The sequence below is a fragment of the Pseudophryne corroboree genome, chromosome 4 (genome assembly GCF_028390025.1).
Source record: "Pseudophryne corroboree isolate aPseCor3 chromosome 4, aPseCor3.hap2, whole genome shotgun sequence".
Classification (NCBI taxonomy): domain Eukaryota; kingdom Metazoa; phylum Chordata; class Amphibia; order Anura; family Myobatrachidae; genus Pseudophryne; species Pseudophryne corroboree.
In genome coordinates this window covers 726,622,266-726,644,733 of record NC_086447.1, presented here as the reverse complement: position 1 = coordinate 726,644,733, position 22,468 = coordinate 726,622,266, and the positions used below count along the sequence as shown (strand labels likewise).

Genomic DNA, 22,468 nt, shown 5'->3' with positions numbered 1-22,468 from the left:
GGGCTACAAACATACCAGCCCACACCACAAACATACCGTACAACCGGAGTAATAGTAAACAAGATAACAGTATGAAATAACAGCAACAAGCTGAAAACCAGAAATACACTATCCGTGCATAAACCAAGTTAACCAACAATACATTGCCAGCAACAGTCCGCACTGGGATGGGCGCCCAGCATCCTCTACGGACTAGGAGAAAAGGATTTATCGGTAAGTACCAAAATCCTATTTTCTCTTACGTCCTAGAGGATGCTGGGGACTCCAAAAGGACCATGGGGTTTATACCAAAGCTCCAGACCGGGCGGGAGAGTGCGGACGACTCTGCAGCACCGACTGAGCAAACGCAAGGTCCTTATCAGCCAGGGTATCAAACTTATAAAAATAAGAATTTACTTACCAATAATTCTATTTCTCGGAGTCCGTAGTGGATGCTGGGGTTCCTGAAAGGACCATGGGGAATAGCGGCTCCGCAGGAGACAGGGCACAAAAAGTAAAGCTTTAGGATCAGGTGGTGTGCACTGGCTCCTCCCCCTATGACCCTCCTCCAAGCCAGTTAGGTACTGTGCCCGGACGAGCGTACACAATAAGGGAGGAATTTTGAATCCCGGGTAAGACTCATACCAGCCACACCAATCACACCGTACAACTTGTGATCTAAACCCAGTTAACAGTATGATAACAGCGGAGCCTCTGAAAAGATGGCTCACAACAATAATAACCCGATTTTTGTAACTATGTACAAGTATTGCAGATAATCCGCACTTGGGATGGGCGCCCAGCATCCACTACGGACTCCGAGAAATAGAATTATCGGTAAGTAAATTCTTATTTTCTCTATCGTCCTAGTGGATGCTGGGGTTCCTGAAAGGACCATGGGGATTATACCAAAGCTCCCAAACGGGCGGGAGAGTGCGGATGACTCTGCAGCACCGAATGAGAGAACTCCAGGTCCTCTTTTTCCAGGATATCAAATTTGTAGAATTTTACAAACGTGTTCTCCCCTGACCACGTAGCTGCTCGGCAGAGTTGTAATGCCGAGACCTCTCGGGCAGCCGCCCAAGATGAGCCCACCTTCCTTGTGGAATGGGCCTTAACCGATTTAGACTGTGGCAGGCCTGCCTCAGAATGTGCAAGTTGAATTGTGTTACAAATCCAACGAGCAATCGACTGCTTAGAAGCAGGCGCACCCAACTTGTTGGGTGCATACAGTATAAACAGCGAGTCAGATTTTCTGACTCCCGCTGTCCTGGAACATATTTTCAGGGCCCTGACAACTTCTAGCAACTTGGAGTCCTCCAAGTCCCTAGTAGGTGCAAGGCACCACAATAAGCTGGTTCAGGTGAAACACTGACACCACCTTAGGGAGAGAACTGGGGACGAGTCCGCAGCTCTGCCCTGTCCGAATGGACAAACAGATATGGGCTTTTTTGAGAAAAAACCACCAATTTGACACTCGCCTGGTCCAGGCCAGGGCCAAGAGCATGGTCACTTTTTATGTGAGATGCTTCAAATCCACATATTTGACTGGTTTTAAACCAATGTGATTTGAGGAATCCCAGAACTACGTTGAGATCCCACAGTGCCACTGGAGGCACAAAAAAGGGGTTTGTATATGCAATACTCCCTTGACAAACTTCTGGACTTCAGGAACTGAAGCCAATTCTTTCTGGAAGAAAATTTACAGGGCCGAATTTGAACCTTAATGGACCCCAATTTGAGGCCCATAGACACTCCTGTTTGCAGGAAATGCAGGAAACGACCGAGTTGAAATTTCTTTGTGGGGCCTTCCTGGCCTCACACCACGCAACATATTTTCGCCACACGTGGTGATAATGTTGTGCGGTCACCTCCTTTCTGGCTTTGACCAGGGTAGGAATGACCTCTTCCGGAATGCCTTTTTTCCCTTAGGATCCGGCTTTCCATCGCCATGCCGACAACGCAGCTGCGGTAAGTCTTGGAACAGACATGGTACTTGCTGAAGCAAGTCCCTTCTTAGCGGCAGAGGCCATAAGACCTCTGTAAGCATCTCTTGAAGTTCCGGGTACCAAGTCCTTCTTGGCCAATCCGGAGCCATGAGTATAGTTCTTACTCCTCTACGTCTTATAATTCTCAGCACCTTAGGTATGAGAAGCAGAGGAGGGAACACATACACCGACTGGTACACCCACGGTGTTACCAGAACGTCCACATCTATTGCCTGAGAGTCTCTTGACCTGGCGCAATACCTGTCCCGTTTTTTGTTCAGACGGGACGCCATCATGTCCACCTTTGGTATTTCCCAACGGTTTACAATCATGTGGAAAAAACTTCTCAATGAAGTTTCCACTCTCCCGGGTGGAGGTCGTGCTGAGGAAGTCTGCTTCCCAGTTTCCATTCCCGGGATGAAAAACTGCTGACAGTGTTATCACATGATTTTCCGCCCAGCGAAAAGTCCTTGCAGTTTCTGCCATTGCCCTCCTGCTTCTTGTGTCGCCCTGTCTGTTTACGTGGGCGACTGCCGTGATGTTTTTCCCACTGGATCAATACCGGCTGACCTTGAAGCAGAGGTCTTGCTAAGCTTAGAGCATTATAAATTTACCCTTAGCTCCAGTATATTTATGTGGAGAAAAGTCTCCATACTTGATCACACTCCCTGGAAATTTTTCCCTTGTGTGACTGCTCCCCAGCCTCTCAGGCTGGGCTCCGTGGTTACCAGCATCCAATCCTGAATGCCGAATCTGCGGCCCTCTAGAAGATGAGCACTCTATAACCACCACAGGAGAGACACCCTTGTCCTTGGATATTGGGTTATCCGCTGATGCATCTGAAGATGCGATCCGGACCATTTGTCCAGCAGATCCCACTGAAAAGTTCTTACGTGAAATCTGCCGAATGGAATTGCTTCGTAGGAAGCCACCATTTTTACCAGGACCCTTGTGCAATGATGCACTGTTTTTAGGAGGTTCCTGACTTGCTCAGATAACTCCCTGGCTTTCTCTTCCGGGAGAAACACCTTTTTCTGGACTGTGTCCAGAATCATCCCTAGGCACAGCCGACGTGTCGTCGGGATCAGCTGCGATTTTGGAATATTTAGAATCCACCCGTGCTGATTGTAGCAGTATCCGAGATAGTGCTACTCCGACCTCCAACTGTTCCCTGGACTATGCCCCTATCAGGAGATCGTCCAAGTAAGGGATAATTAAGACGCCTTTTCTTCGAAGAAGAATCATCAATTCGGCCATTACCTTGGTAAAGACCCCGGGGTGCCGTGGACAATCCAAACGGCAGCGTCTGAAACTGATAGTGACAGTTCTGCACCACGAACCTGAGGTACCCTTAGTGAGAAGGGCAAATTTGGGACATAGAGGTAAGCATCCCTGATGTCCCGGGACACTATATAGTCCCCTTCTTCCTGGTTCGTTATCACTGCTCTGAGTGACTTCATCTTAATTTGAACCTTTGTAAGTGTTCAAAAAAAATTTTTTAGAATAAGTCTCACCTAGCCTTCTGGCTTCAGTACCACAATATAGTGTGGAATAATACCCCTTTTCTGTAGTAGGAGGGGTAATTAAATTATCACCTGCTGGGAATACAGCTTGTGAATTTTTTCCCATACTACCTCCTTGTCGGAGGGAGACTTGGTAAAGCAGACTTCAGGAGCCTGCGAAGGGGAAACGTCTCGACATTCCCATCTGTACCCCCGGGATACTACTTGTAGGATCCAGGGGTCCTGTACGGTCTCAGCGCCATGCTGAGAACTTGTCAGACGCGGTGGAACGCTTCTGTTCCTGGGAATGGGCTGCCTGCTGCAGTCTTCTTCCCTTTCCTCTATCCCTGGGCAGATATGATCTTATAGGGACGAGAGGACTGAGGCTGAAAAGACGGTGTCTTTTTCTGCAGAGATGTGACTTAGGGTAAAAAACGGTGGATTTTCCAGCAGTTGCCGTGACCACCAGGTCCGATGGACCGACCCCAAACAAGTCCTCTTCCTTTATACGGCCATACTGTGCCGTTTGGAATCTGCATCACCTGACCACTGTCGTGTCCATAACATCTTCTGGCAGTTATGGACATCGCGTTTATTCATGATGCCAGAGTGCAAATATCCCTCTGTGCATCTCGCATATATAGAAATGCTCTATAGTCAATAAAATACTGTCCCTGTCAAGGGTATCAATATTTTTAGTCAGGGAATCCGACCAAGCCACCCTAGCTCTGCACATCCAGGCTGAGGCGATCGCTGGCCGCAGTATAACACCAGTATGTGTGTATATACTTTTTATTATATTTTCCAGCCTTGTCAGCTGGTCCTTGAGGACGGCCCTATCTATAGACGGTACCGCCACTTGTTTTGATAAGCGTGTGAGCGCCTTATCCACCTTAAGGGGTGTTTCCCAACGCGCCCTAACTTCTGGCAGGAAAGGGTATACCGCCCAAAATTTTCTATCGGGGGGAACCCACGCATCATCACACACTTTATTTAATTTATCTGATTCAGGAAAAACTATGGTAGTTTTTTCACATCCCACATAATACCCTCTTTTGTGGTACTTGTAGTATCAGAAATACGTAACACCTCCTTCATTGCCTTTAACGTGTGGCCCTAATAAGGAATACGTTTGTTTATTCACCGTCGACACTGGATTCAGTGTCCCTGTCTGTGTCTGTGTCGACCGACTAAAGTAAACGGGCGTTTTAAAACCCTTGACGGTGTTTTTGAGACGTCTGGACCGTACTAATTGTTTGTCGGCCGTCTCATGTCGTCAACCGACTTTGCAGCGTGTTGACATTATCACGTAATTTCCTAAATAAGCCATCCATTCCGGTGTCGACTCCCTAGAGAGTGACATCACCATTACAGGCAATTGCTCCGCCTCCACGCCAATATCGTCCTCATACATGTCGACACACACGTACCGACACACAGCAGACACACAGGGAATGCTCTATACGAAGACAGGACCCACTAGCCCTTTGGGGAGACAGAGGGAGAGTCTGCCAGCACACACCAAAAAACGCTATATATGACAGGGATAGCCTTATGATTAAGTGCTCCCTTATAGCTGCTTTTATATTAATATATATATATATAGCCATTTATTTTGCCCCCCCTCTCTGTTATACCCTGTTTCTGTAGTGCAGTGCAGGGGAGAGACCTGGGAGCCTTCCTGACCAGCGGAGCTGTGACAGAAAATGGCGCCGTGTGCTGAGGAGATAGGCCCCGCCCCTTTTCCGGCGGGCTCGTCTCCCGCTATTTAGTACATTTAGGCAGGGGTAAATATCTCCATATAGCCTCTGGGGCTATATGTGAGGTATTTTTAGCCTTTTTAAAGGTTTTCATTTGCCTCCCAGGGCGCCCCCCCCCAGCGCCCTGCACCCTCAGTGACTGCCGTGTGAAGTGTGCTGAGAGGAAAATGGCGCACAGCTGCAGTGCTGTGCGCTACCTTAAGAAGACTGCAGGAGTCTTCAGCCGCCGATTCTGGACCTCTTCTTGCTTCAGCATCTGTGAGGGGGCCGGCGGCGTGGCTCCGGTGACCATCCAGGCTGTACCTGTGATCGTCCCTCTGGAGCTTCATGTCCAGTAGCCAAGAAGCCAATCCATCCTGCACGCAGGTGAGTTCACTTCTTCTCCCCTCTGTCCCTCGTTGCAGTGATCCTGTTGCCAGCAGGAATCACTGTAAAATAAAAAACCTAAGCTAAACTCTCTAAGCAGCTCTTTATGAGAGCCACCTAGAATTGCACCCTTCTCGGCCGGGCACAAAAATCTAACTGGCTTGGAGGAGGGTCATAGGGGGAGGAGCCAGTGCACACCACCTGATCCTAAAGCTTTACTTTTTGTGCCCTGTCTCCTGCGGAGCCGCTATTCCCCATGGTCCTTTCAGGAACCCCAGCATCCACTAGGACGATAGAGAAACTTAGCAAAAGTGTTTGCCCCTGACCAGGTGGCCGCACGGCAAAGCTGTAAAGCCGATACGCCTCGGGCAGCCGCCCAAGACGAGCCCACTTTTCTGGTAGAATGGGCTTTTACTGACTTCGGCACGGGTAGTCCGGCCGAAGAATGAGCCTGCTGAATCGTACTACAAATCCAGCGTGCAATAGTCTGTTTTGAAGCAGGATGACCAATCTTGTTAGCAGCATACAGGACAAACAGCACTTCCGTTTTCCTGGCAACAGCCGTACGGGCGACGTAGATCTTCAAAGCTCTCACCATATCCAGAGACTTTGGAACCGCCCCAGCATCCGTAGCCACCGGCACCACAATAGGTTGGTTAATGTGAAACGAAGACACCACCTTCGTCAAAAATTGTTGACGAGTCCGCAATTCTGCCCTAAAATCAGGGCTCTTATGAGCTAAAGCCGCCAACTCAGACCCCCGCCTGACAGGCGCCAGCGCCAACAGCATGACAACCTTCCGAGTGAGAAACTTCAACTCAACATTACGCAAAGGTTCAAACCAGGAAGACATGAGAAACTGTAAAACCACGTCAAGATCCCATGGAGCCACAGGAGGCACGAACGGAGGATTGATATGCATTACTCCTTTCACAAAAGTCTGAACCTCTGGGAGGACAGCTAATTCCTTTTGAAAGAAAATAGACAAAGCCGAAATCTGCACTTTGATGGAGCCTAATTTCAGGCCTGCATCTACACCTGCCTGCAAAAAATGGAGAAAACGACCCAAGTGAAAATCTTCCGCAGGAGCCATGTTAGTCTCACACCAGGAAACATACTTTCTCCAAATACGGTGATAATGTTTCGCCGTAACCTCCTTCCTAGCCTTAATGAGAGTGGGAATGACCTCCCCGGGAATACCCTATGAGCTAAGATCTAGCGCTCAACTTTCATGTCGTCAAACGCAGCCGCGGTAAGTCTGGAAACACGCATGGATCCTGCAACAACAGGTCCTCTCTTAGAGGACGCAGCCAAGGATCTTCCACCAGTAACTCCTGAAGATCCGGGTACCAGGCCCTTCTTGGCCAATCTGGAACGACGAGAATCGCCTGAACCCTTGCTCGTCGAATGATCCCCAGTACCTTTGGAATGAGAAGAAGTGGAGGGAACACATACACCGACCGGAACACCCACGGAGACACCAGGGCGTCCACTGCACTGGCTTGGGGGTCTCTTGACCTGGAACAATACCTCGGAAGCTTCTTGTTGAGACGAGACGCCATCATGTCGATTAACGGAATTCCCCAACGCTTTGTCACCTCTGCAAATACCTCTTGGTGAAGAGCCCACTCTCCCGGATGGAGATCGTAAAGAGCCCCCTAGAAAGAAGAACAGGCGCTTCTTATAAAGTTGCTGCACCAAGCAGTTGCCACAAAAACAGGAATGTCAATCCCGTGTAGACTACAGAAAAGATTGTGGGTTGGCAGCGCTAATAATGAAGTGATCGGATTGGTACAATACTTTAACAATTTATTTTTAGTAAAAACACATGTAAGAAACAATTACTCTCCTCATATTTAAAAATGAATGAATAGAATAAAATAAAACACATCACATTCAGTTCGTCCTATTGCTGTTTAGGATCACTCGGTGTCTGTTCCTTTAAGATGCCCAGAAACGTCCACTAATTTGTACAGAGGTTTGATTAGTTTTGCACAGTTCGGTTTGTTTGTATAATTACCGGTCACCGCTTTAGAGGTGGAAAGGCTTCCATAGGTAGCAGTCCATGTTAGATGGAAAATGTCCTCATTAGTAGTGGTGAGTGCTACGGTTGTCCTCTTTGTTGCCGCACGGCAGATTAGTAGTGGATCCAAGGCTGGTTCAGACACGTACTGGAGATCATTGGAACTGAAGTGATGTAAAACAGGGGGGGTCCTGACGCGTTTCGCTGCACCCCAATAAGTTCAGCAGCTTTATCAAAGGTGACCGGTAATTAAACAAACAAACCGAACTGTGCTAAACTAATCAAACCTCTGTACAAATTAGTGGACGTTTCTGGGCATCTTAAAGGAACAGACACCGAGTGATCCTAAACAGCAATAGGACGAACTGAATGCAATGTGTTTTATTTTATTCTATTCATTCATTTTTAAATATGAGGAGAGTAATTGTTTCTTACATGTGTTTTTACTAAAAATAAATTGTTAAAGTATTGTACCAATCCGATCACTTCATTATTAGCGCTGCCAACCCACAATCTTTTTGGATGGAGGTCGTGTCTGCTGAGGAAATCTGCTTCCCAGTTGTCCACACCCGGTAGGAAGACTGCTGACAGTGCGCTCATGTGTTGTTCCGCCCAGCGAAGGATTTTTGTGGCCTCAGCCATTGCCGCTTTGCTCCATGTTGCGCCTTGACGGTTTATATGTGCCACCGCTGTGATGTTGTCTGACTGTACCAGGACAGGTCGACCCTGAAGAAGGCTTCTTGCTTGTAGCAGGCCATTGTAAATGGCTCTCAACTCGAGAACATTTATGTGGAGACACGCTTCCTGGAGCGACCATCTCCCCTGGAAGTTTCTTCCTTGGGTGACAGCACCCCAGCCCCGGAGACTTGCATCTGTTGTCAGAAGTACCCAGTCCAGGATACCGAACCGGCGACCTTCCAGAAGGTGAGAACTTTGCATCCACCACAGGAGAGAAATTCTGTCTCTGGGAGATAGACTTATCTTCCGGTGCATGTGCAGGTGAGACCCGGACCATTTGCTCAGCAAATCCCACTGAAACACCCGGGCATGAAACCTGCCAAACGGAATGGCTTCGTACGCTGCAACCATTTTCCCCAGAACCCGAGTACATTGATGGATGGACACACTCTTCGGCTGCAGAAGTTCCCTGACCATCGACTGCAGTTCTAGAGCGTTTTCTTCTGGAAGAAATACTCTTCGTAACTCTGTGTCCAGAATCATGCCCAAAAACGACAGCAGAGTGGCCGGAATAAACTGAGATTTCGGCAAATTTAGCACCCAACCGTGCTGCCGGAGCACCAACAGTACCAAACTCACACTCCTCAGCAAGCGTTCCTTGGACCTCGCCTTTTTTCAGGAGATCGTCCAAGTACGGGATAATTGTAACCCCTTGCCTGCAAAGGAGAACCATCATTTCCGCCATGACCTTGGTGAAAATCCTCGGGGCCGTGGAAAGCCCAAACGGCAACGTCTGAAATTGGTAATGAGAATCCTGTACCGCAAACCTTAGGAAAGCCTGATGCGGAGGATAAATCGGGACGTGTAAGTAGGCATCCTTTATGTCCACTGACGCCATAAAATCCCCCCCTTCTAAGCTGGCAATCACCGCTCGTAGAGATTCCATCTTGAATTTGAAAACTTTCAAGTATGGATTGAGGGATTTTAGGTTCAGAATCGATCTGACCGAACCGTCCGGTTTCGGCACCACAAAGAGGCTCGAGTAGAACCCCTTCCCCCGTTGAGACGGGGGAACGGGAACAATGACCCTCTGGAGACACAACTTTTGTATTGCTGCCAGCACGACCTCCCTGTCCGGAAGAGACACTGGCAGGGTCGACATGAAAAACCGGTGAGGGGGCGTCTCCTGAAACTCCAGCCTGTAGCCCTGAGATACAATCTCTAGAACACACGGATCCAAGTCCGATTGGACCCAGACCCGACTGAAGAACTGCAGACTGCCCCCCACCGGCACGGACTCCCCCAGGGGAGCCCCAGCGTCATGCGGTGGACTTGGTAGCGGCAGGGGCGGACTTCTGGTCCTGGGCGCCTGACACTGCAGGCGACTTCTTTCCCCTTCCTCTACCTTTTGAAGCGAGAAAGGACAAACCTTTTCCTCGCCTGCATTTATTTGGACGAAAGGACTGCATCTGCTGATGTTGTGGCTTTTTGTGTTGTGTGGGAACATAGAGAAGAAACGAGGACTTACCCGCCGTCGCGGTAGAAACCAGGTACGCCAAGCCTTTCCCAAACAGGACATTACCTTTGAAGGGTAACGCCTCCATAGCTCTTTTGGAATCGGCATCAGCATTCCATTGATGGATCCACAGCGCCCTCCTGGCCGAAATCGACATGGCATTGGCTCTTGACCACAAGAGACCAACATCCCTCGCCGCATCCTTCAGGTAATCTGCAGCGTCCTTGATATAACCAAGAGTTAAAAGAACAGTATCTTTATCAAGGGTATCCATATCATTAGCTAAATTCTCAGCCCATTTAGCAATACTCACCCATACCGACGCCACAGCAGGTCTGAGCAACACCCCCGTATTAGTGAAAATGGACTTCAGAGACGTCTCCAGCTTGCGATCCGCCGGATCCTTGAGAGCTGCCGTGTCAGGAGACAGAAGCGCCACCTTCTTAGACAAACGAGATAAAGCTTTATCAACATTAGGAGACGCCTCCTATTTTCCCCTATCAACAGATGGAAAAGGATACGCCATGTAAATCCTCTTGGGAATCTGCCACCTCTTGTCCGGCGACTCCCAAGCCTTTTCACAAAGAGCATTCATCTCATGAGAGGGGGGAAACTGCACCTCAGGTTTCTTTTCCTTAAACAAGCAAATCCTTGTTTCCTGTACGGCAGGTTCCTCAGAAATGCATAACACATCTTTTATAGCCACAATCATGTACTGAATACTCTTAACCAATCTAGGATGTAAAGGAGCCTCAGTGAAGTCGACATCGGACTCAGAATCCGTGTCGGTATCAGTATCTACCACTTGAGTAAATGGCCTCTTTATCGACCCCGACGGGGTCTGTACCTGCGACAAAGCATCCTCTATGGATTTTTTCCACACCCGTGTCTGTGATTCAGATTTATCTAATCTCTTTGATAAAGAAGTCACATTAGAATTAATTGTATTCAACAGTGCAAGCAAGTCAGGTGTCGGCTGCGTCGACAGAGCCAACTCCAGACCCGCATCTGCCCCCCCCCCCCCCCCCATAACCTCCTCCGGTGAATAACATTTAGCCTCAGACATGTCGACACCTAGTATCGACCCACCGACACACACATACAATGCCTCAGCCAGGGGACAGACCCACAAGGAAGCCTGGACAGAGAAACACAGAGGGAGTATGCCAGCTCACACCCCAGCGCCCATATATCCCACCAACGAAAATATATGTATCAGCGCTGCCCAATATACCAATTATGCACCAGCTACTGCCCCCACCCTCCCCGATAAGCTCCCCGTTACGTTAATGGAACTCGTGGAGGTCCCGGACCAGCGTTTCCTGCCCGCATGTGAGGAGAAAATGGCGCATGTGAGGAGAAAATGGCGCCTGTGACCCGCGCGGCTAAGCTCCGCCCCCTCCCAGCACGCTTCAGCGCACCAAATTAAAAAACTCTAAAATGCCGTCGGGGGTCCCGAAAACGGTGCCAATGCACCGATCAAACATCTGCCGGCCCAAGAAGACCCAGTAACATGCTGCCCAGGGCGCCTCCCCCCAGCGCCCTGCACCCTGTGAGTGCTGGAGGAAATGTGTGTGTGGGAGCATGGAGCGCAGCGTTGCCACTGCGCTGTACCTTTACTGAAGTCTTCTGCCGTCCTGAAGTCTTCTGTTCTTCTCATACTCACCCGACTTATGTCTTCTGGCTTCTGTGCGGGGGTGACGGCGTGGCTCCGGGACGAGCAGCTAGGCGCACCAAGTGATCGAACCCTCTGGAGCTAATGGTGTCCAGTAGCCGAGAAGCAGAGCCCTTAAACTAAGAAGAAGTAGGTCCTGCTTCTCTCCCCTCAGTCCCACGATGCAGGGTGCCTGTAGCCAGCAGGTCTCCCTGAAAATAAAAAACCTAACAAAGTCTTTACCAGAGAAACTCAGGAGAGCTCCCCTAGTGAGTGCCCAGTCAGTCCTGGGCACAAAGTCTAACTGAGGTCTGGAGGAGGGGCATAGAGGGAGGAGCCAGTTCACACCCACTTTAAGTCTTTTCAGTGTGCCAAGCTCCTGCGGATCCCGTCTATACCCCATGGTCCTTTTGGAGTCCCCAGCATCCTCTAGGACGTAAGAGAAACACAGTTTTTTCGCATGAAAATAGATAAGGTTCGCGAAAAGGCCACGAACTTATGTATTTTCTTAGCACTTATCGCGGCTTTTAAGTGCACTTATCAGGGTTTTGAAAATAAAACCATAATAAGTGCCGGCTTTAAAGGGTAATAGGATAGCGTCGATGCGCTAATTAGCAGCGCAGGGGGCTAATGAGATATCGACCTAAGGGGTCGATCCAATTAGGTTTGCGTTGGGTCCTTTTGACACTTATGAAATGCTTGTAATTTTACTTCAGTATTCCATAGTAACATCTGACAAAAATGTCTAAAAACACTGAAGTGACAAACTTTGTGAAAACCAATACTTGTGTCATTCTCAAAACTTTTGCCCACAGCTGCGTACATGGGTTGGGATTGAAATGTCGGCGTTCGGGATGCCAACCGCAGCATCTCAATGTTCTGAATACCTTCCCCCCAATGGCCCCCTAAGCCCCCTGTTTAGCAGCCTAACCCTCTCAATAAAACCACGCTGCCTAACCCTAACCCTCCTCGGAGGTGCATACACCTAACTTCCCACCTAATTGGATTGACCCATAAAGATTCCATACATTATTAAAGAACTACATTTACTTCACATTATAAGAACTCACAAAATCCTCCTTACCAAGCTAAAAGCTTATCCAAGTCTCTCTCTAGTGGTATGTTATGGAGTATTGCTTCAAGGTAACTCTTACACACATCAGGATCTGCTTGCTCTACAGTGTCCTCTGTGAAAAAAAACAAATTGTACTTCAACAACAGGTAGCAACATCTACGGCTTTCCAATAAGCATTCATCAAAGGACACATATTGAGCAAAAATCAACATTCATGATTTCCTTTTAACGTACAATATGACACATGGTATCAAAAGCATATCTTTCAATTACACGCCATAGCTAAAGTGCATAATATACTATATACCTATGAAGTCTGTTTGGACAAAGTGAGTGAATTGTTCATTTTTCATTATTTTTTTTTATTTTTAGCAGACAAGAGACGAGTGGAACAGAGGGATGTAGACGTCAGGTGAGAGTCTGCAGCTGCTGGGGGGGGGGGGGGGGGGGGGGGAGATGGGCATTTTGTGGGAGCGGCTATGTAAGGGTCTGCATCTTCAGACGCAAATATCCTGGCCTCGGCTATGGAGCTGAAGGTTACTCAGATGACTGATGTTCCCATAAAGCGATGCGATGATATGTCCTCGGAAGTGGCAGTGAGTTACAGAGGCAGCAAGGAGGAGGCTTCTTACACAAGTCACCTCATGCTGAATTAGCATATTAAAGTATCACTGCTGCATCCAAAGATACAGACGCAATGCTAAAGCTGTTCAACATTAAATCAGGCCCATAGGCAAGCTCAAACATCCAATGGATCGACAATGCATCCACCCCTTCTGTGCCCAGAATTGTGCCAAGAGAAGACTCTTGGTAATCTGGTAATGTCCATCGGGGGAAGGCTGACCCTCTCCATCAGCATGGTACAACTTGTCACCAGCTAAGGTAATCGTCGTGACTGTAGTTTTTTTTCCACCCAATGGAACAGTTTTGCTACTTCCTGGTAATACAAGAAGGTATTTACTGTTCACTCTGATATAATGTAATGTAACCACCTGTATGCATACAGACCTACTAGTATTAGAGGGTATTCATCTGGTCAGCTGTGATCCTTGGATTTTGCATTTCACTCTTACTTTTGAAGACTCAAAAAGACTGTTTAGAAGTATTGTACTACCGGGTTGGTATCAGGAGACCAGCGTTTGGGATCCCGGGGGTCACCATACCGACCACAGGTTCTATTCTCACTCTATAGGCATGCCGACTGTTGGGCTGGCCAGAGATTGTGATTCTGGCATCGGTATAGTGACCGACGGGATCCCAACCGCCGCTCTCATGACTAGTGCCGTGAGTCTCTGATAACAATACTTGGGCGTTAGACTCCTTTGGTAACCTGATTGATTTCCATACAGAAGATTTCAGTATCATAAAATCCAGAGCGTCTCCAAATAGAAAAAACACTTTTCAAAAGGGAGGTTGGCTGAACAATTTTAGACTTAGCAACTGCTGTCCATGGGGGTAACCAGAAGGCTTATCTGGCAATTTATGTTAATGCCATAGATGTCGCTGAAGGAATTTTATTCCTCTTTGCATGAATCCTATGAGCAACAGATATCTGTTGGGTGATTTTGCTGTGTAAATCAGGTTGGTTTTAGAGTGTAAATTAGGTTGGTTTTGCCGTGTAAATGATTGCAGCTTTAAAAATACGGGCAGACTAGCACAAAGTCTTGCCAGGCAGACTAGCACAAAGTCTTGCCAGGCATACTAGCACAAAGTCTTGCCAGACAGACTAGCACAAAGTCTTGCCAGCCTGCAACTCGCAGGTTATTAAATTTCACCTCAAATGTATTAAATATTTTACCACATTACTCAAAAAGGTTTTTTTGTACTGATATGGATGCTGTGATTTCAGTTATCCCTATGGACATAAATATTTTTAAGCACAATTTCTACATTATCGAGATTATACTGTCCCTTAGGAATCCCCCTGAATGAAAATATTTATATCTTTGTGTAAGAAAAAAAAAGCACTGTAGGTTATGTTATTTTAACACAAGTCTTCAAAACCAGTGGTAACTTACAATATCCATAATAACCTTTATCTATAATAATTTACAGTAGGGATGCAAAAATTATTCTAATGCAAAAGTATTCTAACTGAATAATAATGTGATATAAAAGATTCAGACAGATTAAAACAAATTTCACTTTTAATACACATATTAAAAATGCGTAAAGGAGTTTGCACATCATATTTGTGTATTTATATTATGCAGAAACATGAGCCACATACCTGTAGATGAAAGAATAATTGCGCATACTAGGTTTGGTAGGAGATATTGTAACAAGGAATGCGCATCATATGAGCTGGAGATATCATGAAGTATATTGACTAAGTCCGGAACCTTACATAGATGAACAAATGGTCTAGGAAACAGCAACACACGGGTAAGTTAATAAAAATGAATTAGCTTTCAACAGGTTTTACCAAATGCAAATTTATAGTAAACAATGAAAAAGACCGGTTTATACATTTCACTGACATATCTGATGATGTTTTACACCTTAAATTGTCAAACTAGTGTTGTCTGTACTACTAAAACATGTATTAAAAACTCTAAAGCTGGGCACACACTTGTCACATCCTCGGGAGATGCTACTCCCAACCGACCGATTTGTCTTACATTGTACCCTCCGCTGACCGACCCGTACACCCGATCCTGGTTGACTGTCGGTTCTCCTGGTTTTTAAACATACTTATAAATTAGGAGACCCGACCGCCGACCAATATACAAGTGTGTAGGCTGTTGAGACCAGAGTTGATGACCGATCTCCGGCCCAGCAGCTCTGGTACACTGTCAGCGTGGCAGCCAATGCTGTGAGACCCAGTGGTGATGGGACATGGCAGTGTGTCTGGATCCAGTCCCAATAAGCCATTAATGCAGCCGCAGCACCATATTTTAATTCAAGATTTTTGAAATTAAGTGTCCCCTTTTGCCAGCTAATATTAGCCAGCACAAGGCAGGGGCACTTAATCCTATAAGTACTCCTAAAGAGAAAGGACACCAGAATCCCTGGGGGTCATGCAAAAGCTTACAGTCCCCAACAGTGCCATAACTAGGCATTTTAGCGCTGTGTGCAAGAAATGGCAATGGCGCCCCCCCCATGCAAGATAGGGGCAGTGCGCGCTGTAGGTGCGTGAAAAATATATATGGGCGTGGCTTCATGGGGAAGTGGCGTGGCCACAAAATAATACCAATTCATACTACGGTGCACAGTAGTCTCCATTATTCAAATTACGCTGCACAGTAGCGCCACTACACCAGGTAGAGCCCCTTTTACACATTACGGCAGACAGCATCCCCTTTTTTACACATTACGGCAGACAGCGTTCCCCTTTTTACACATTACGGCAGACAGCGTCCCCCTTTTTACACACTACGGCAGACATCGTCCCCCTTTTTACACACTACGGCAGGCAGCGTCCCCTTTTTTACACATTACGGCAGACAGCGTCCTCCTTTACACATTGCGGCAGACATCATCCTATTATTTACACATTACGGCAGACAGCGTCCCCCTTTTTACACATTACAACAGACATTGTCCCCCTTTTTACACATTACGGCAGACAACGTTCCCCTTTTTACACATTACGGCAGACAGCTTCCCCCTTTTTACACATTACGGCAGACAGCGTCCCCCTTTTTACACATTACGGCAGACAGCGTCCTCCTTAACACATTGCGGCAGACAGCATCCCCCTTTTTACACATTACGGCAGCCAGTCTCCCTTTCTACACATTGCGGCAGACAGGAGAGAGAGAGAGAGAGACTTACCATCTCTCCCCGCTGGCAGTCAGGCTCCTCAGTGCTTGCAGATCCTGGGCAGCCGCGGGGAGAAGGAGGAGGAGGGAGGGGACTGGAGCCGCAGCAGCGCTATGTAATTGGTAGAGGCGCTGCTGCAGCAGTCCCCTGTCCTTCCGAATTGGCTGCCCGGCGCTGCTGTGAATGCTGGGATGAAGGAACCGCATCCCAGCATTCACAGCAGCGCCGGGAAGCCAATTCGGAAGGAGAGGGGATTGCTGCAGCAGTGCCGCTACCAATTACATAGCGCTGCTGCAGCTCCAGTACTACTCCTTCGCCGCTGCCTCCGGCGCTGCTCTCTCCTCAACAGCGCGGCGGACACAGCAGAGGCGGCATGTAATTACATGCCGCTGGCTGTTGCGCCCTCAGGGCAACTGCGCTGTGTGCCAGGCACACCTGGCACACACGTAGTTACGGCTCTGGTCCCCAACCCCTTTCAGGTAAGATAGAGGAAAAGGATGCCACTGCCAAGCACTGGGGAAGAGGCTGCCCCCCAAGTAATTATCAAAGAAATCGCTGCAAGTTCTGGGGAGGTGGCAGCCACCCTAAAGAGCTTAAAAGGCACCAACCCCAAGGGTAAAGGCCCCAAAAATTCTTACCATATTCAGTGTTTTATCTTTATTTTAATTTTGTTTTTTTATAGGAGGACTACAGGTGCCAGCGTTCCATTGTTGCCCAGGCATACTGGCACTTGTGGTTCTCTAGTGCCGGCATGCCGGGGTTGGCCTGCAGGGACCTGTAAAGATACTGTACCAAGATACCTACAGGTGCGAGAAGGAAAGTATGCATTGTTTGGGCACACCTCACAAAGAGCATAGCAGCTGGCTGTTGCTCGCGAGAGAGGGGACCATTTTATAGTTTGGGGTTCCCATTTTACGAGGAAATCCTGCCCTGGCTGACCAGTTTTGGGGTAATGTGATCGCAGGGAGACCCCACAATGAGTGTCCTCCTGGCTTGTTCAGCGTGGTGTTTGGAAAGTCCACTTACATCTAGTCTTCCTGCACGGTAAACAGCTCTTCTAGTCACACCATGTCGTGGCGTTACTCTTTAGAACTGCGCGTCTGTATTGCATCTTTTCTACATTAAAATGCATCTTATTCGCAAAAAGATGTGAATAGGATGAACACGCAGCTAATGCTGATTAAAATGATATGCAGCATGCCTATATTGTGTGTGCGACTGTGGCTGAATCTGCATACAAAATGGTACGTTACAGTGTTTTCCTAGAAAACACTAACATACCATTTTGTATGCAGTTACAGCCCAGAGCGATGTGACGAAGATGCATTTTCGGCAAAAAAAAGACACCTAATGCTAAGGGAGTTGCATGAGACCTGTCAGCTCACTCACGGCAGGCATTTCCCGCGACATGGCGTATGGACGCAAGATGTATGAGGAAATATCTGTAAGCCATTGTTTCCCCCTAATTTTCATCACCATATCAGGCTGAGGTGTCCTGTGCAGGTTACTGAGTTTTCGGGGGGCTCCACTGCTGTTTTGTTTTTTTTGTTTTTTTAATATGGGAAAAATCATTCAAATCAGTTAATTATATAATGAACCCCCCCATTGTTATTAATAAATTCCTCCCCTTTACCCACCACATCATCATTAATTAATTCCTCTTCTCCCACATCCAAATTTTTTATTTTTTCAGCTCGCAGACTGGAAGTCTGCTAAAAAATTGGACACATGTGTAGGCATGTAGAATCTGCAAGTGGGTCTGCAGTAGGGTTGTATAAACAGTCTGATCTGGAGTCTAATGTGCCGAGGATTGGACAAGTGTGTACCCACCTTAAGTCATTGCAGGCCAGATTCAAGGATTTGTGAAAGTGGACATCTAAAATGTTAAATGTGTGTGGTTTTATACCGTAGTGTTCACTCTAGGCTGTTTTAGCAGGGCGCCGCGCCCTGCCCGTTTTTTAACAGGCAAAACCCGCCCTGCCCCTTTTGCGGCGCCCTGCTAGAACAGCCGCCCGCTCCATGCCCTCCCGGCGTGTATAGATGCCGTGCGCATGCGCGCGGCATCCATTCACGCATTGGGAGAGGGCTGGGGGAAGCCCAGCACCGACGGAGGTGCTGGGCACGCCCCCAACAGTGACGTCGCCGGCCACAGACGCTCTCTATAGTAGCGTCTGTGGGCCGCACCGCCCCCTAAAATGACGGAGGCGTGGCCACGCCCCCTAATTTGCGTGGCCGCGCCCCCAGTTCGGCCGCGCGCGCACACATGTGCCCCCGGAGTCCGGCGCCCTGCCCCTTTTCACTCCTAGAGTGAACACTATACCATATGTACCATAACCAACCTCGACTCTTCATCACCCACTAACTACCGCCCCATCTCTCTTCTCCCTTTCGCCTCCGAACTGCTTGAATGACTGGTCTACAGCCGTCTCACAAGCTGCCTCTCGAACAACTCCATCCTCGACCCACTACAATCTGGCTTTCGCCCACTCCCCTCCACTGAGACTGCCCTAGTGAAAGCCACCAATGACCTGCTTTCGGCCAAATCCAGGAGCCACTTCTCTCTGATCATCCTTCTGGACCTCTCTGCTGCCTTTGACACAGTGGATCATCCCCTCCTCATCCGCACAATTCAAAACGCTGTCCTCTCTAGCACTGTCCTTGACTAGTTTTCTTCTTACCTCACTAACCGCTCCTTCTCTGTGTCTGCCTCTGGCACCACCTCACACCCTTCCATCCTACCTGTCGGAGTCCCTCAGGGTTCTGTCCTTGGCCCCCTTCTGTTCTCCCTGTATACCTCTTCCCTGGGTGCGCTCATTAACTCCTTTGGCCTTCAATACCATCTCTATGCTGATGACATACAACTCTATCTCTCCTCTCCTGATCTGTCCCCCTCTGTCCTCTCCGCAATCTCCTCCTGAATGTCTGAGCGCTCTGACGCTCAACATGGACAAAACTGAACTCATGATCTTTCCCCCATCCAGAGCAACACCCCCTACCAATAGCTCTATCACTGTTAACAACACCACCATCTCCCCTGTTCCCCAACTCCGCTGCTTGGGCGTCACTCTTGACTCTTCCCTCTCCTTTGCACCCCACATCCAAGCTCTGGCACAATCCTGTCGGTTCCAGCTACGAAACATTGCTCGCATCAGGCCATTTCTCTCCCAGAGTGCAACTAAACTTATCATCCACTCACTGGTCATCACACGACTTGACTACTGCAATGTTCTCCTCACTGGCCTCGCTTGCTCCCATCTTTCTCCCCTCCAATCTGTCCTGAACTCCGCAGTTAGTCTTATCTTCCTCTCCCACCGCTCCACATCTGCCACTCCCTCTACACTGGCTGCAAGTCCCCTACAGAATCCTCTTCAAACTCCTCACCCTCACATACAAGGCTATCTCTAATTGCACTGCTCCCTACATCTCCAACCTCCTCTACCTTCATACTCCCTCCCGCCCCCTACGGTCGACCAATGACCGTCGCCTCTCCACCACCCTGGTCACTGCTTCCCATGCTTGAGTTCAAGACTATGCCCGTGCTGCACCGCTTCAGTGGAATGCACTCCCCAAATCCATTAGACTCTTCCCGACCTTGCAAAGCTTCAAAACAGGCACTAAAAACCCACCTATTCATCAAAGCATACCCTCCCGACGCATAACCTAGGCCTGAGGCTGCTCCTCCATCCCCCTGCCTCATGCCTTGAACATCTCAGCTTTACTTACATACTGCCATCAGGCTACCTCCCACTTGCTTGCACCTCATGTCATCTGTCTGTCGACCCTTCCCACTAGATTGTTAGCTCTTCAGAGCAGGGCCCTCTTTCCTCTTGTTATCTAAGCCCTCTTCTCGACACATTTCTCTAGCAGCTCTCCCCTACTCAGCGACCATCTATACCCCGCTTTTTCTCCTGCTGGTAAAGGCTCATCTCCATCGATGGCCACCAGCCCCTAGTAGTACGATGATCACTTCCTCACTACTTACAGTACATCTTAGCTGTATTATGTCTTGAGAATTGTGGTGCTTTTTGTTACCTGTACTCTATTTGTTATTTATTTACTGTAATGCTAAGTTCTGTCTCCCTGTACTGTCCTTTGTACGGCGCTGTGAAACACTTGTGGCGCCTTATAAATAAAATGTAATAATAATAATAGGATTTTAATTACCTGCCAGTAAATCCTTTTCTCGTAGTCCATAGAGGATGCTGGGGTCCACATTAGTACCATGGGGTATAGACTGGTCCACCAGGAGCCATTGGCACTTGAAGAGTTTAAGAATGTGGGCTGCCTCCTCCCTCTATACCCCTCCTACCAGACTCAGTCTAGAAACTGTGCCCGAGGCAACGACATACTTCGAGAGAAGGAAATACACAGATAGTGGCGAGAGTCATACCAGCTCACACAAACATGCAAATCCGCCCAACATGCCGGAACAACTCAGCAACACCTGAAATATAAATAACGCAGAACTTACCTGATCCAGCGCGACACCCAATTTTCTTGGGATCATAGAGGACAGAGAGTCAGATTTCCTATGACTAGCAGTCCTCTTCACATAGATCTTCAAAGCCCGTACAACATCCAAGGCCTTTAAAGCAATTGAGGAGTCAGTAGCCACTGGCACCACAATAGGTTGGTTGATATGGAAAGCCGATACAACCTTAGGTAGGTACTGCGGACGAGTCCTAAGTTCCGCCCTGTCTTCATGGAAGAACAGATAAGGACTTTTGCAAGATAAAGCCCCCAATTCCGACACACCGAGCAGAAGCCAAGGCCAACAGAGTGACCGCCTTCCACGCAAGAAACTTTATTTCAGCCTCCAGTAGAGGCTCAAACCATGCCGATTGTAGGAACTGCAACACCACATCTAGATCCCAGGGTGCCGTTGGCACCACAAAGGGAGGCTGGATGTGCAGAAAACCTTTCAAAAAGGTCTGAACCTCAGGGAGGACAGCCAATTGTTTTTGAAAGAAGATGGACAAAGCAGAGATTTGGACCTTGATGGATCCCAGTCTCAGGCCCATATCCACTCCTGCCTGCAGGAAAAGGAGAAAACGTCCAAGTTGAAACTCCACCGCAAGAAACTTCCTGGTTTCACACCAAGAAAAATATTTCTTCCAAATACAGTGGTAGTGTTTAGACGTCACCACCTTCCTAGCCTGAATCAGGGTAGGAATGACCTCACTCGGAATACCTTTCCGAGCTAAGATCTGGCGTTCAACCGCCATGCCGTCAAACGTAGCCATGGTAAGTCTTGATAGGCGAACGGCCCCTGCAGCAGTAGATCCTCCCGAAGAGGTAAGAGCCTTGGATCTTACAGCAGAAGATCCAGTAGATCCGCATACCAAGCCCTCCTTGGCCAGTCCGAAGCAATGAGGATTGCCAGAACCTTTGTTCTTCTTACCAGCTAAAGAACCTTTGGAATCAGAGGAAGTGGAGGGAACACATACACTGACGTGAACATCCACGGTGTTACCAGTGCATCCACCGCCACTGCCTGCGGGTCCCTCGACCTGGAACAGTACCTCCCCAGCTTCTTGTTGAGGCGGGAGGCCATCATGTCTATGTGAGGAACTCCCCACCAACCGGTTACCTCCTCGAACACCTCCGGATGGAGGCCCCACTCTCCTGGATGGAGATAGTGTCTGCTGAGGAAGTCTGCTTCCCAGTTGTCTACTCCCGGAATGAAGATTGCAGACATTGCTACAGCGTGCCTTTCTGCCCAGAGGAGGATTCATGGCAGCCCTGCTCTTCGTTCCGCCTTGTCTGTTTATGTAGACCACTGTAGTCACGTTGTCCGACTGCATCTGAACAGCCCGATCCTGTAGAAGGTGTGCTGCTTGCAGGAGGGTGTTGTACACGGACCTTAGCTCCAGAATGTTTATTGGGAGAAGAGATTCTTGATTCGACCACCTTCCTTGGAAGGTTTCCCCCTGAGCGACTGCTCCCCAACCTCTTAGACTTGCATCTGTGGTTAAAAAGATCCAGTCCTGAATTCCGAACCTTCAGCCTTCCAGAAGGTGAGGAAGTTGTAGCCACCAGAGGAGTGAAATCCTGGCTTTCGGAGACGGGCGTATCCTCTTGTGCATGTGTAGGTGAGAGCCCGACCACTGGTCCAATAGTTCCAGCTGAAAAGGTCGAGCATGAAATCTGCTGTACTGCAGA

The 22,468-nt window shown here is 48.4% G+C and overlaps 1 protein-coding gene across 1 annotated transcript in view; it reads right to left on the bottom strand.

Moving 5' to 3' along the window:
- Window positions 1-22,468, bottom strand: part of HEATR1 (HEAT repeat containing 1) — a 290,453-nt gene that overhangs the window by 223,915 nt on the left and 44,070 nt on the right. Inside the window, exons 7-8 of the mRNA XM_063918062.1 lie at window positions 14,772-14,905; window positions 12,551-12,653 (exon numbers count right to left, since the gene is read on the bottom strand). Of these exons, the coding sequence (XP_063774132.1) occupies window positions 12,551-12,653; window positions 14,772-14,905 (237 nt within the window). The remainder of the gene's footprint in view (window positions 1-12,550; window positions 12,654-14,771; window positions 14,906-22,468) is intronic.